This window comes from Glycine max, chromosome 8 (genome assembly GCF_000004515.6).
Source record: "Glycine max cultivar Williams 82 chromosome 8, Glycine_max_v4.0, whole genome shotgun sequence".
Taxonomy (NCBI): domain Eukaryota; kingdom Viridiplantae; phylum Streptophyta; class Magnoliopsida; order Fabales; family Fabaceae; genus Glycine; species Glycine max.
This window is the reverse complement of record NC_038244.2, coordinates 9608270-9622556: the sequence shown is the minus strand read 5'-3', so window position 1 is coordinate 9622556 and position 14287 is coordinate 9608270. Positions and strand designations below refer to the sequence as shown.

The 14287-nt window shown below is 30.4% G+C and overlaps 1 protein-coding gene, 1 long non-coding RNA gene and 1 other non-coding gene across 3 annotated transcripts; 2 read left to right on the top strand and 1 right to left on the bottom strand.

Annotated features, from left to right (window-relative positions):
- Nucleotides 1-5278, bottom strand: LOC106799632 (uncharacterized). The gene is made up of 3 exons (XR_001389321.3): nucleotides 4786-5278; nucleotides 1297-3082; nucleotides 1-383 (listed from the first exon to the last, which is right to left on the bottom strand). It is a non-coding gene; the product is annotated as an uncharacterized lncRNA (long non-coding RNA).
- An 820-nt stretch (nucleotides 5279-6098) lies between these two features.
- TRNAF-GAA (transfer RNA phenylalanine (anticodon GAA)) lies at nucleotides 6099-6171 on the top strand. The gene has a single exon. It is a non-coding gene; the product is annotated as a tRNA-Phe (tRNA).
- Nucleotides 6172-10732: 4561 nt separating this feature from the next.
- Nucleotides 10733-14198, top strand: LOC100808690 (beta-amyrin 28-monooxygenase). Its single transcript, XM_003532742.5, has 4 exons — nucleotides 10733-11457; nucleotides 12354-12809; nucleotides 12932-13119; nucleotides 13712-14198. The coding sequence occupies exons 1-4, from the start codon at nucleotides 10956-10958 to the stop codon at nucleotides 14009-14011; spliced, it is 1446 nt and encodes a 481-aa protein (XP_003532790.1). The 5' UTR covers nucleotides 10733-10955; the 3' UTR covers nucleotides 14012-14198.
- The last annotated feature ends 89 nt before the right edge of the window (nucleotides 14199-14287 follow it).

Genomic DNA, 14287 nt, shown 5'->3' with positions numbered 1-14287 from the left:
GTTCAAAAGTAGCCTAACCGATGTGCTGCTATTCTTATATCCAAAATTGCTATTCTCACCTCCATGAGTGACTTTTTACTAATTTCCAAACATATATTTTCCCAGAAAGTATTTTTCCGTTATAAGTGTACAACAAAAAGTGACACTTCCGTTACAATGTATGAAATGAGAAACAAAGATTCGGCAAGATTGAAGATTGTGGCCTCTTATTGTGCGTGGACATCACCAAACAGGATCAAAGGAAAGATGAACGTTCTCTGGTGAGGAATTGTGCAAAACCTCGTGGTTCTTTGTGCCGGTGTGGTGTAAACACATATCAACGTCGAAGGAGGAGAGTGGAAATTCATGATCACCCAAACACCTCGGTGCTTCGTCCTTGTTACCTTGAATAAACAGAGTTTATTAATAGAAGTTTTCTCAAATTCAAATTTGGCTTTTATGATTGCAGATTTCAACATTGATAAATTTGATTTTGTGGTTAAAAATCTTCCAAGGTTGTGACTGTGTGCATGGTTCATCATCTTCTCTCTCCATCTCTAAGTGTTCTTTTTTAGTTTGGATCATTAATTTTCATTATAGCATGGATTTTCAAAAGCTGGCTTCGTGGAAGAAGGATGAGCGAGTGTATATGGGAGGGGAGGGGAGGCAAGGCAAGGAGAGGAGTGCATTTAATGGGTATAGTTTGTGAAACAATTCAAAATAAAAATGGGAAGAGGAGTGTACAAGTAATAAGGGAGTGTAAATAGAAATTTCCAAATATAATTGTATTTAACTTTACTTACATTAAAATTAAACTTTGAAAATTCTATTTCATATATATATAATTGTATTTCAAAATTAAATTTCTAAAAGTCTATTTTTAGACATTGTAGAGATAAATTTCTAGTAGTTTATTTGTATGGTTTCAGAAATATAAATTAAAAATTGTTATGTACAAATAGACCTTTGAAAGTTTAACTCTATAATGTGTATCAAATACACCTTAATATATTATGCAAGATTGGCTCTATTTTCACTAATTCAAAGGCAAAAGGAGCTTCAAAGGTGTAAGATTGGCTCAAAGGAGAGGAAAGAGTTCCATTGGTTGGTTAGCAAAGAAAGGAGGAAAAACAACAATATGCTGTTATACTCTTAAAAATATTAACAGAGAAAAGAAGCAAATAAATAAAATCTTAAAAGATATATATATATTTTTTTTCTAAAATCTTGAGAATAATTTTGTCAACATCCTCCAGATTCTCCTAACACTAATATTGGAGAGGAGACAAAAATGGAAGTGAAGAAAATTTTCCCTACCATTTTTCCTTCCATTCTAAATCTTGAGAATAATAGTGAACTTTCTTCGAACCAGAACCAAAAAGAAAACACTTGAGAGGAATACTGCACATCCTAGTTTTGAATTGTGGTACTGCTACCATTGATTCTTTAGCTTCATGAGCCCCCAACGACCTCATGTTAAAGGAAAGAAAAAAGTATGAAAAAATGTCAAATTTTCAGAAATATGTGAGAGAAAAGTCAGAAAACGACCAAAAAGGGATAATTAATTTTGTAATTTATCAGATGGGATAAATCTTAAATTAATACCCACAAATGAATAAGTGGTAGGATACTTACAACCTCTGAAGGCAAATAGTAAACTATTGCATGATTTTTTTATTACTAAAATCGTAAAAAAGTAAATGATTTTTTTTAATAACGACTTTGAAATCGTAAATTGATTTACGACCTCAAATTTAATTTTTCTAAATTTTTCTAAAATAGTTATTAGAACTCGTACTTTTTTAAAAAATATTTTTTAATGAATTTAAATTAGTTTTAATTTTTAATTTCTAGCTCAATGTTTTTAATCACTTTTTAAAATATTTTTTTACTAATATTAAAAAATAATATTAACTTAAAATTGATCAAATAATATTAAATTCTTTTCAAATATTTTTAATTAATTTTTAAAATTACCATTAAATAAATTAATAATTTAGTACAATATTAATAATTAATTTTATTTGATAAAATTATTTTAATATTAACAACAAAAAATAATTTAATAATAAAACTAATTATCAAAATAAAAACATAATACATTAATATAAAATGAACAATACAAATTAAACACAAGCATAAAATTTAAAAATAAAAAATATTAACTATTAACTTGTTTATATAAATAATTAATACGATTATATTCTTCAGTTTTACACAATCAACATTTCTTAAACTTATTTGAAATTGATCCATCCATCTCATTATGTATAAAATTAATGACTAACCTTCCTTTCCCTTGTATCTTGTCTATGTTTGAAGTGTCTAAAATTGTCCGCATCACACAACCATTCATTTAAATTTAAGTCTTATGTTTATATTATTTTTCTAATTTACAAAACAAATAATAATCCTTAAGATTAGTATAAAAAATATTAAATAAAATACTATAAAAATATAGAAAATATATTAAATAAAATAATATACAAAAATATAGAGAATATTAAATAAAAAATATACAAAAATATTAAATAAAACTATATTTAAAACTCATTTAAGTTCGTTAAAAATTAATTTTAAGAAAAAATTATGACTTTTAAGTCATAAATCAGTTTATAACTTCTAATAACTATTTTAAAAAATATAAAACTTTCGGTCATAAATCAATTTACAACTTTAAAGTCCTAATTAAAAAAAAAATCATTTACTTTTTCACAACTTCAGTTAAAAAAAAAAAGTGTAACAATTTATGACTTTGCCTATCCTACCACTTATCCCTTTGTCCTTTGTGGGTATTAATTTGAAATTTACCCCCATTTGGTAAATTATAAAAATAATTGCCCCTTTTGGTGGTTTCCCCAAATATGTGATCATTGAAGGTATATACTATATAGCATACAAAGTTCAGTTTTGAAGTAAGTTATATAACAACACTCCCTTTCAAGGGCAGTTTAAAATTATATTACCACTCACAAATCACTCTTTACAAGGGTATAAAATGTGGAGAGATCAATCAATCAACTACAAAAATCTAAGTGTAAAAGATGCTTTTATACAATGGAGATAGCTTGAACACTACTAAAGTCCTCGGTGTCATCTTATTCTGAAAAAGAAAAGAAAAAGCTTTCATCATCAGATAAGGGACTGAGTGAGAAACCAGAGACTGCAATTGAGGATCTCGTGTCTTACCACTCAAAGTCTATCAATACATCACTTCATGGAGATAATTAGCAGCAAATTATAATAAAGAGTCTAACGATAATAACTAGCAGCAAATTATCCCAGAATCTGGACAAATACAAAGCAAAAGTCCTTCTTATAATCTAAATTCCCAAAAGAACACGACATTTCATCGAAGAACTAATGTTACAAGAAATTTAAGCAGGATTTCCTAATGTATAAAAAAAAAACTTCGTACCCCATTGTCCAGAGGCTCTTCGCTATGCGAAGGTATGGAGGAGGGATGTTGTACGCAGCCTTACCCTTGTATATGCAAAGAGACTGTTTCCGAATTCGAACCCATGACCAACAAGTCACCAAGGCACAACTTTACCGCTGCACCAGGGCTCGCCCTCAGGATTTCCTAATGTATAAACTCAAAATTTCTAGCAACTTGTCAAAATTTGTTTAACTGCAGGAGTAATCACAAGAACATATTGTGAACACATATTGTGGATTATTGGATAACATTTCCAACCATAAAACAGCAACTCTTGTGATAACATTGAGTATTGACAACACTAGTGTGGAAATGGTATTCTGCGGATTTCTATACGAACCAATTAGCAAACTTTAGGTTCATCGGAATGGCTTTGATTGATGGGAATAGTAATGGAAAGAAATTCTCATTCCTCTTATTATGTTTGGTATGGTCAGAAAAGAATGATTCCAAAAGTTGCATTGGTGGTGGTGGTCCTGACCGTGGTATTGAGTGGCAGCAATGTAGTAGTGGTGGCAAAAGATGTTTTTGTTATCTAAAAGAAAATAACTATAGTGTAATGGCAATTGAACTAATGCTCCCACGAATGGTATTCCCTTGACCATTCGTGTTTCTGTACTTGTTAATAAGCACACTTGTAACTCACTCCAGCAACAACAAAAGTCAACGAGAGACACAAAGGAGGGATTAGGCTCAAAATATAAAGCTGTTCAAAGATGGTCTGGAATGGAAGTTGTTAAGATCTTACGTTGTCACTGGTTTACTGGTGCACTTTACTCAAATTCTTATGCTTACTTGAGCTTCATAACTAACAAGCATACAATATATATAGATGTTCCTACCTCTCTAGTAAAATGAACTCAACTTAGGTATGCAGAAATTCTTCTTGTCAGAGAGATGGATAAAATGATTCCTCTTACACCATAATGACAACAACATCAGGCTTTAAGTTCAAGTTTCAACATCATTTAACAATAATGATGGAATTTGAATAAAACCATTCTTGGAGAAATTTGGATGCACCTAATAATATATTTTCATAGGACCAAAGCGACACTTTTTTTTCTTTTTTTCTTTTTCTCATAGACGGACCTTCTTCCTTTCTTTTCAACAAAAAACTTAAGATGCAACTCCTTAAGCCTTTCTAATCAAAATTAGTGTTCGACCACCATAACCTAACTATGCATGGGGATTATCAAAATAAAAGTTCAATTGTGATTAAAGAATAATGGCAAAGTCATACAAAAAAACTACAAGTAAACATTTTTGTCTTTTTCTAAAAGAGAAAGAAAGATACCTAGTGTTAGGGTATTGGTAATTTGAGGATGTAATTTATAATTAAATAGCCAAGTGAAGTTAGAAAGTACCTATTGAGTTTGGTTTGGTTTCAGTCTGAAGAGGATTGGTAATCGGAAGAATCGTCATGGTCAGAGTCGGAGTGAGAAGGGAAATGGTAAAAATTGGATTGAGGAGTGCAGAAGAAGGAATAGAGAAAGAGAGCGAGTTGATGGAGAGGGAAACAGCAAACCAGATCCAATATCTGCTCACTGTTCAGAGGCTCCGCAATGCATTGCCACGCTTCCGCTGAGGCACGTGCCACTCTCAACACCACCATGCTGTTCCACACCATCTTCACCTCGATGGATTCCTTTCCCCTCTCTCTATTCTCACCATGTGCCAATCTCACTTCAAATTAATCTCATACAATCAAATTTTAAAACAACTATTTTTTAACACAAATTTCATCACATCTCAAAATCCTAAAATATATTCTCACTTTCTCTTTCATCTCATACATATACCAATTTCTTCTTATATATCTCTTTATTTTCCATCACACCTTCTAAAATATCTTTTTAAAAATGTTTGATCAACACCCATTATATTATAAAACATTTAGAGAGAAAAAAATTAAAGATATTACAAAATTTATGATATGATAGAAAAAAATAGAAGTGTTAATGAAATTTAAAATAAGTGAAGTGATTATGTATTATCGTTCATTAATTTTCTCTTTATATGTTTTTTTATTTCTCAATTAATTCAAAACGGTAAACATCTATTATTATCATTTCATCTATTTTTTTTATCATCATCATTACTCATAACTAAATCAAACTTGGCAATTTTGGTGATTGAAAATTAAAAACTTAAGAAAGATAAGGCAATAATTTAGCTAGCGCTCAACTTATCATTCTCTTCAACCTATAAATGATTAAATAAACTAAATTGATATGATCTTATAATAAAATAAAATATTTATTCAAACAAAAATAATTAAAATTCAGCTAATTTTTATATTTAGTATATTTTAAATTTATACTTTATTTATATTTACAAATATCTATATAATATAAGATGTATCGTCAGTTTAAATAAGTCAAAGCAAGACTTTTTTTTTTTTTTCCAAATTTAAAGGCGTACCAGTTTTAGTTTTACTTTTTATACTATTATTATTATTATATAAGTAACTAAAATGAAAAGGGTTCAATAAATTGTAAAGAGAGAAATGAAAGTGTGGATAACTCCATTTACTTTTCCCGTGGGAGAAATTAATTTCGTAATTTACGTTTTGTTTTAGTTATTTTATTTCTTTCATGATATTCTTTGTGCAGGTAAGATTAGTGTATCAATTGTTAGAATAGGTTTATTTATTTTAACCAGAGAATTATTTCAACAAGCGGGGATAGCTCAGTTGGGAGAGCGTCAGACTGAAGATCTGAAGGTCGCGTGTTCGATCCACGCTCACCGCATGTTTTTTAATGTTTTTTTTTTTTCATATTTTTCTTATTCCAAACCTAAACCTATTATTATCGCTGCTTTTTTTTTTTGTTGGTGGAACTATTATTATGGCAGCGCCAATGTAATAAATGTCCCATATGGAATATAAATTTCTTTTTCTGATTCCAAAATCCTATTAAATGCGTTGTTTGTGTGTATTCAGATAGCAAAATTGGGTTCTCGATCATAATTAATACTTCTGTCATTAATAATAAGGACTATCATAAATGTTTTAATTCTTAACTAAAATTTAACCTTTTAGGATGACGATTTATTTATTTAATTGTTTACTTGCGATGGTGGTTATGTTTAACAATTGTATGGGTCAGGAAAAAAAACAATTGTATGTCCTTCAATATATTTACTCATATATAATTAAATAAATTATTACATTGATTTTTTTTTTTGCTATATTATTTTTTTACCAAGTTAATGATTTATCTTCGTATGATAATAACAATAGTAAATTATTATTATTATTTAGAGAGGCGATGATTATCTTCTTTGATATATTATATATATATATACAACTTCTTTACGGTGCTTGTGATTCCAAATTGCTATAATTTCTAATTTTGGAAAACAAAATCCTAAACTCAATTTGGAATGAAGTCAACCTTTTGACTTTTCACCACGAACATACAACATTCCAAGGAAATTAATTTCCATTTTACATACATTAATTTCGATACATTTTCATTTCTTTGGCACACAACAAATACAATACAATGTTTTACCAATCCTTAGGTTTTACATACATTAATTTCCACATTTGCATGCTTTAATTTATAGCTGTTGTGAGAGGCAGAATAATTGATTCGGTGTGTACGTAGGAATTCTAGTCCCGCTTGTGTTAATATTGAATCATGTTTAATATGCATACCCAAAGAAACTCATAATTAAACATCTCTGCCATGCATTTTTGTTATAAAAAAATTATGGCTGCTTGTGAAAACTTTCGTCGGTTATCTTCAAATCCTTATACATGTATATACACAAATTATAAGATTCTTCAGAACTTGTTCACAGGTTTTCTTGTTTTGAAATAATGTTACAGGAGCTTGTCCGAATTTACTCCCTCTTAAATATTTTTTTTAATGACCTCTCACTCTAGAATACTTTAACAAAATAAAACTCAAACGATCGAGGCCTTGAATAGTGTTTTGGTCATAAAACTCAAACTATAGATATTTTTAAAAACATTGGTTATAAAATTACTAAATTAGTGTTGTGGCAAGAAATAAAACTCAAGCGATGGAGGCCTTGAATAGTGGGTGTGCATGGAGTTTTAGACATAATTGTTGCTAAAATTGGCATATTTCTAAATTAGAGAAAAGGACAATGGCAACTATATATAGAGATAGAGAGTTCACTAAAGCTTCTTCCAGATTGTGAACATGATGTCTTCCTCAGAATGATGATGTAGGAGTAGACAAATGCGATAAATTTGTGTTGGATAATCTCAACCACGGAAGTTTGAATGTTCAACACATGTTTTCAAAACGAAATTAAACCATCAACTTTGTCACCACTTGATACGTCCAATCCTTTTCCACTCATCTCTTATCTGAGCCAACTGTATGAGGCGGCTGAGGTCCGTGGGATGATTTGATTTCGCAAACATTTTATTGATAAGAATCAGATTAAATTATTCACCTTGTGGAAAACTTTGCTAGTTTCTATTTTTCTCTCTCCCGTAGGTATATGTTAAATAACACCGCCCAATAAATGTGACTTAGTCGATAACATAGTTGAGCTTTAACTTTAACATATCATATATCAAAAAGGGGCGAAGACCTTTAACATGATTAAGCCTTAAAAATTAGCCTCGTAAGAATAGAAACCTGTAAAAATATTTTAAAGTTTCACTAATTAAAAAGTCAAAGATTCTAATTTGATGATTATTAATTTTTTAAAAAAACTAGCTGTAGTTAGAGCAACTTCTATGTCTTCAAAGAGACGAAACATGTTCGTTTTATTTTTTTATGTTATGATGAATTAAACTGTACTAGAAAAACGAATGAGTATTTATGTACGTAGTTTTTTTTTTATATATATATGCTACACTTGAATTCACGCTGATGGCTTTATAAGATATTTGCAAACTATATATAAAGTCATAAGGGAAGTGACAAATAATATTTATGTAGTGATTTATTAATTAAACATACGTTGAATTAATAGAATTAGATGAGATTGAACGCCACATTAAGACTAAACTGTAATTAAGTACTATGTTGTAACTCCAGATGGATGATTGAATTAAACATCTGTCCTCCACTTCATTTATCGTATTGAACAACCATGATGAATGATTTGAATTAAAAAATTAAAATTCTAGCCAAACGATGATAGAGTCAACACAATCTAGCCAACGTATATCTTTATTCTACCAATCAATCTGAACCGGCTTCGTCACTTACGCTTCCATAGACTAAGTATGGACAAGGATATTTCCTTTAATATATGGGACACGTGGGTTTATCAAGGATCACAAAATCTCCTTCCCATTTCTTGCAAGGTTTGGGTTATGCATTTTCATGCAAGGCATTAATCTAGGGTCTCCACGTAAAGGAATTTCAAGCTAGGGTTCATTGCGTCTCCGCTTCGGATGTGATTGAAGTTAGAAATATTGTGTGTTTATTTCAATATAAATTCAACTAATAAAAATAACAAAGAGAATAAAAGCAACAATACTCCATACGTGTTTCTCAGCCTTTATATATAATAAAAAATCTGATTTTATTTTTTACTTTCATTTTTAATCACAAAAATATTATGTTATTATCACTTTACTTTTATTTTAAAAAAAATTATAAAAATAGTAGAATTAGTAGATGACATAAAAAATATATTTACTAATTCTCCTACAATCTTTAAAAAACAAGAAATAAAATAAAAATAAAAAATATTTTCTCAAATCAGATACCCGGCCCTTGATAAATAAACTATCACTATTTTATTCCATTTTTTTCTTTTATTCATTAAAAAAATAAATGTAAAAGAAAACATATAAATTCAGTTTAACTCATCATTATTCTAAAAATTAATAAATAATATTTTGTATTAAAAATAACAAAAAAATACATTATTATCATAAATAATATATTGTGAATGAAGCATTTTATATTTTTATTTTCTTAACCATTAGTCTGAAAATAATAATTAACAACACCCTTATAGATAGAAGTATTGCACACGACAGAACTTCATCAACGGTACAGAAGAGAGGAAGTGATAGACACAAACTTTATCATTTTGTCATTGCAAAACGAGAAAATAATTTCAAGAGGCCACAAACACTGAAGTGGCCATTTAACAGCCACAAGGTTTGTTATGGACTTTTGGTATATCTTTCATCTGACAAAGTGTCTAATAATGGCAATGCCGCAGGTCACAAATGTTATGGTACAGTGCTAATTATCGTCCCAACAAAGAGATTAGTGTATTTGACGATGCCATAGTCTATCATGTATCCCACTAAGCCTTTCCTGCGGTTGTATCCCCCATTTTCTTTAGTGCTTGCTTTGCTTTCATTTGTCGATCGGTTCAGTAGTTGTATCCATGTATACAAGTTCCGTTCTTAAGCTCTATTCCCCTTGATTGATTTTCATTGGAGCAAAAGGGTAAGACAAAATATTCAATTTAGTCTTTTAGATGCATGCTTTTAGTTTTTAATTTTTTTATTATTTATAAAGCCTTAATGGCCGGCCGTTATAGTGATGCCATCAAGGACTAATGTCATTACATTAATATTGAAGTATCGCTTTCATGTTTTGTAACTGGTGGAACAACTATTTTGCTTTAAAAACAAAAATCTACTTAATCAGTATATATCCTGGTGTCATTGATTAAGAAATTAAAAAATTATATTTAATGTGAAAATCGTGGAAGAGTATAAAAAAACATAAATAATACAATTTTGTGCATTCTAATAAAAATATTTTTCATTTTAATTCTTTAACTAGTCTCCTTAAAAAACAAGGATATTCAATTATTCTATTTCTCCGTTTGTGTGTTAATCTGAATCATCTACTTTAAGATAAATTATATTGATAATAATAATCTTTTAACCAATTTGTCTATTGATTTATTACAAAATTGAGAGAGTTATTATGTTTTAATTTATAATCAAATATTCTTTGTGTTCCAAAAAAATAATCTTTTATTTCATTTTTCAAAATAAAAAACGGATCTTAACTTATATATGTTACGAAAATAAACTGAAATTGTAGTTAATAGTTCTTTTGTTTAAAGTGTCGTCATGAGACACGTTTTCAATTTTTACTTGTCTGACACTTTTTATCAAGTGTTTGGTTTAAAATTATTTTTTGTTGGCTTTAATACTTACACAACTAATACAGTTAATATATATAGAAGATTGATTTTAAAAAGATGAATTTAACATCAACCAATCACATTATTTTATTTTGTCTGTATAAAACCCTCTTAATATTATTCTCCAAAATATGTTATTTATATTTTATTTAATTAAAATCTCTCTTATTATATGTGTATTTTAGATATTAACCGTCATGGTAGTGGTATCCGGTGTCCGTGAGTCCGTGCTTCATAATCATAGCTTTTAAGTTATATAACTTCTCTGATTCAGTCCTATTCCAAAGACAAAGAGCTCTTTGTGTCTTTCATCCATCTTATTACACCTCAGTTTTCCTGGCTCCCAGAACTTTCTTTCATACTCTCTGTTGCCTTGTGCCATTCATCAATAGTTAAGGTCTTAAGGACACTAAATCTTATGGAGGTGACCAACCTTGTAGTCTTGCCAGCAGTTTTGGCATTCTTTGTCCTTTGTCTATATTTCATCACTAAAGTTGTTAGACTCGGGAAACATCCAAACCTTAATCTTCCTCCTGGAAGATTAGGATGGCCTATTGTTGGAGAAACCTTTGACTTTATGCGTACAATGAATGAGGGAAACGTGTTAAGGTTCATACAAGAGAGAGTGGAGAAATATGACGCCAGGGTGTTCAAGACTTCAATGTTTGGAGATCCTGTTGTTGTGTTTTGCGGGCCAGCTGGGAACAAGTTCCTATTTAGCAATGAGAACAAGAATGTTCAAGTGTGGTGGCCTAGTTCGGTAAGGAAGTTGTTAAGGTTGTCTCTGGTTAATAAGGTTGGTGACGAGGCAAAGATGGTGAGAAGATTGCTCATGAGCTTTCTTAATGCAGAAACACTCAGAAACTACTTGCCAAAAATGGATAGCATTGCTCAGCGCCATATAGACACCTATTGGGAAGGTAAGAAATGTTACATAACAGCTAAACTGTGTTGGGTAGGTCATATGAGAATTGTGCTACCTAAGATTTACAATTAGATAAATAATAAATGATACCTTATTGATTAAATTTATGAATCAATGATCAAGCAAAATATTGATAGAGATAGAGGTAACTTGCTCTTTATGGCCCTTCTTCAATCTTGGTGGGGAATACCACATCCTCTTCAACATTATTGAGAAATATTTTATCCTTTTTTCACATGCTTACATAACTACTAGTGAGTGGGTAAAAGCATCACAAACAAATCATAAACAATTTATAGTGGTCCAGCTCAACTTGCCTACTTCTATAGATGAGAAGAATCAAATTTGTTATCAAAACAAATCTAGCTTGTAGAATTTTTTGCAATGCAATCTCTCCCTCACTCTTATTTTCATTCTCACGACTCATCCTTACAAAACTCACCCAATTTCCTATTAAAACAAATCTCTAATAGGACTCTTACATATTTTTCAAATCTCATATCTTTCAAATATCTCCCATACTTTTTACTTATATCTCAAATCTCTTACATATATTTTGTCCGTCAAACAATCTTACATATATATCGATATTATAGCAAACTGTCAATAAAATCTTCAACGAAATTTGGTTAAATTGTATATATGATTAAGCATTAGTGGTTAGGTACATAAGGTTCTTACACATGCTAGAAACTTTTTCTTTTCACATTCATCCTGAAATAAAAAAAATAAAAATTTATTAGATTTATATTCTCTTAGCTCAGAACAAGACTTAAGAGTTAAGAGGGTCACCTGTTTTACAAGTTTTCTGATGATTAAACAGTATTGATTGGCTATATTATAGTACTGTGATCAATAGTTTAATACTTTTGTTACTTTGCAATTTTGAAGGAAAGGAGCAGGTGTTTGTCTATCCCATAGTACAGCTATACACGTTTGAATTGGCTTGTTGCTTATTTTTAAGCATTGAAGACTCTGACCATATATCAAAGCTTTCCTTAAAATTTGATGAATTTCTGAAAGGGATGATTGGCTTCCCCCTTAACATTCCTGGAACAAGGTTTCATCGGGCAATGAAAGCTGCAGATGCAATAAGGAAAGAAATTAGAATGATTCTAAAGAAAAGGAAAGTGGATTTGGAGGAGAAGAGGGCATCAGCTACTCAGGACCTTCTATCACACATGCTTGTCACATCTGACCCCAGTGGAAGGTTTACGACTGAAATGGAGATTATTGATAACATACTTCTTCTACTTTTTGCCGGTCACGATACTTCTAGATCAGTGTTATCATTGGTCATGAAGTATCTTGGACAATTGCCTCATGTTTTTGAACATGTCTTGAAAGGTTAGTATTAAAATCCTTGAAGATGTTTGTTTGCTTTTGTGTAGTATAATCCTTTAATTTTCAGCCATATACTCTTAGCTAAAACTAGATCAGGATAAATTTTGAAGTTATCTTTATGACAGAACAACTTGAAATTAGTCAAGGGAAAGAGGCAGGGCAGTTGTTGCAATTGGAAGATGTTCAGAAAATGAAATACTCTTGGAATGTTGCATCTGAAGTCATGAGGCTATCCCCACCTGTGAGTGGTGCTTACAGAGAAGCTAAAGAGGATTTCACCTATGCTGATTATAACATCCCTAAAGGGTGGAAGGTATGTTTCATTTCTTTTGTATGCTTTTTTACTACTATCATGTTTTTTTCACTCTGCATTTATTGGAATCACACCTTGGTCATGAAGTATTTTCATATCACAGCTTGGACTTGGGAAAATATCTCGTTTATGATTTCAAATAGCCAAATGAGACCCCTCTTTAACTTCATACACACGCTTCAAAATATCTAGTTACATTACAGTCTATACTTTTAAAACTTGTCATATTACTCTCAATTATTAGTATTCTTTTCTTATATCGACCAACATATATTTTAAATCAAGCCACTAATTCAGTTGATGTTTAATTTAACTTTGTTTCAAGCTTTTAAGTCTTTGTTATCTTTTTCTTTTTTATATTCTTTTTTCTATAAACTATTTGATGTTTCTTATGTTACATTAGACCAAAACCAACCTTCATTCTTTTGAGGCTCAACAATACTGAATTACTGATTGTTGGTGACAAAAAATTCTGAAAAACATTGCTTCTTTACAAATATAAGACGGTAAAAGTGTAAGACAAGTGCATGTATGCTGAAAGGAGAGAACCTTGTCTCATGTTGGTCATGTCATATATGATCTTTTTTGACAGCTGCATTGGAACACCGGTTCATCACACAAGGATCCAGCACTCTTCTCGAATCCCGAAACTTTTGATGCTTCAAGGTTTGAAGGAGCAGGGCCTACACCATTTTCATATGTTCCATTTGGTGGTGGCCCCCGAATGTGTTTGGGTCAAGAGTTTGCTAGACTAGAGATACTTGTGTTCATGCATAATATCGTGAAACGGTTCAAGTGGGATTTGGTGATTCCTGATGAGAAGTTTAAGTATGACCCCATGCTAGAACCAGTAGAAGGACTTGCAATTCGACTCCATCCTTCCCATTTCTAGTTTAATACCATCATTATACGCATAATACATTGATTAGAAGCTTTCTAAGTAGTCATCTTATATTGCTATATTAGTATTTTAATAAAACTTTTTGCTACATCGGTTAGCAGCTTTTTTGTAACTGCTTTCATGAGTTTTATGATGTATTCATTTCAATAAAACTTTGATTATTCTGTTATGTACAACATACATATATAGTTCATGTCTATGCTTCCTTGATGCTAGTTTTTTGGAGTTAATCGTGGTTGCAAACAATTAGAGAGACGAGACATTAAA

Excerpts from the sequence above, each read along its gene's own strand:
- LOC100808690 (XM_003532742.5), top strand. The coding sequence starts at position 10,956 with ATGGAGGTGACCAACCTTGTAGTCTTGCCAGCAGTTTTGGCATTCTTT. Across the intron at positions 12,810-12,931 it reads TTTTGAACATGTCTTGAAAG|AACAACTTGAAATTAGTCAA; the intron begins GTTAGTATTAAA and ends TCTTTATGACAG. Across the intron at positions 13,120-13,711 it reads ACATCCCTAAAGGGTGGAAG|CTGCATTGGAACACCGGTTC; the intron begins GTATGTTTCATT and ends CTTTTTTGACAG.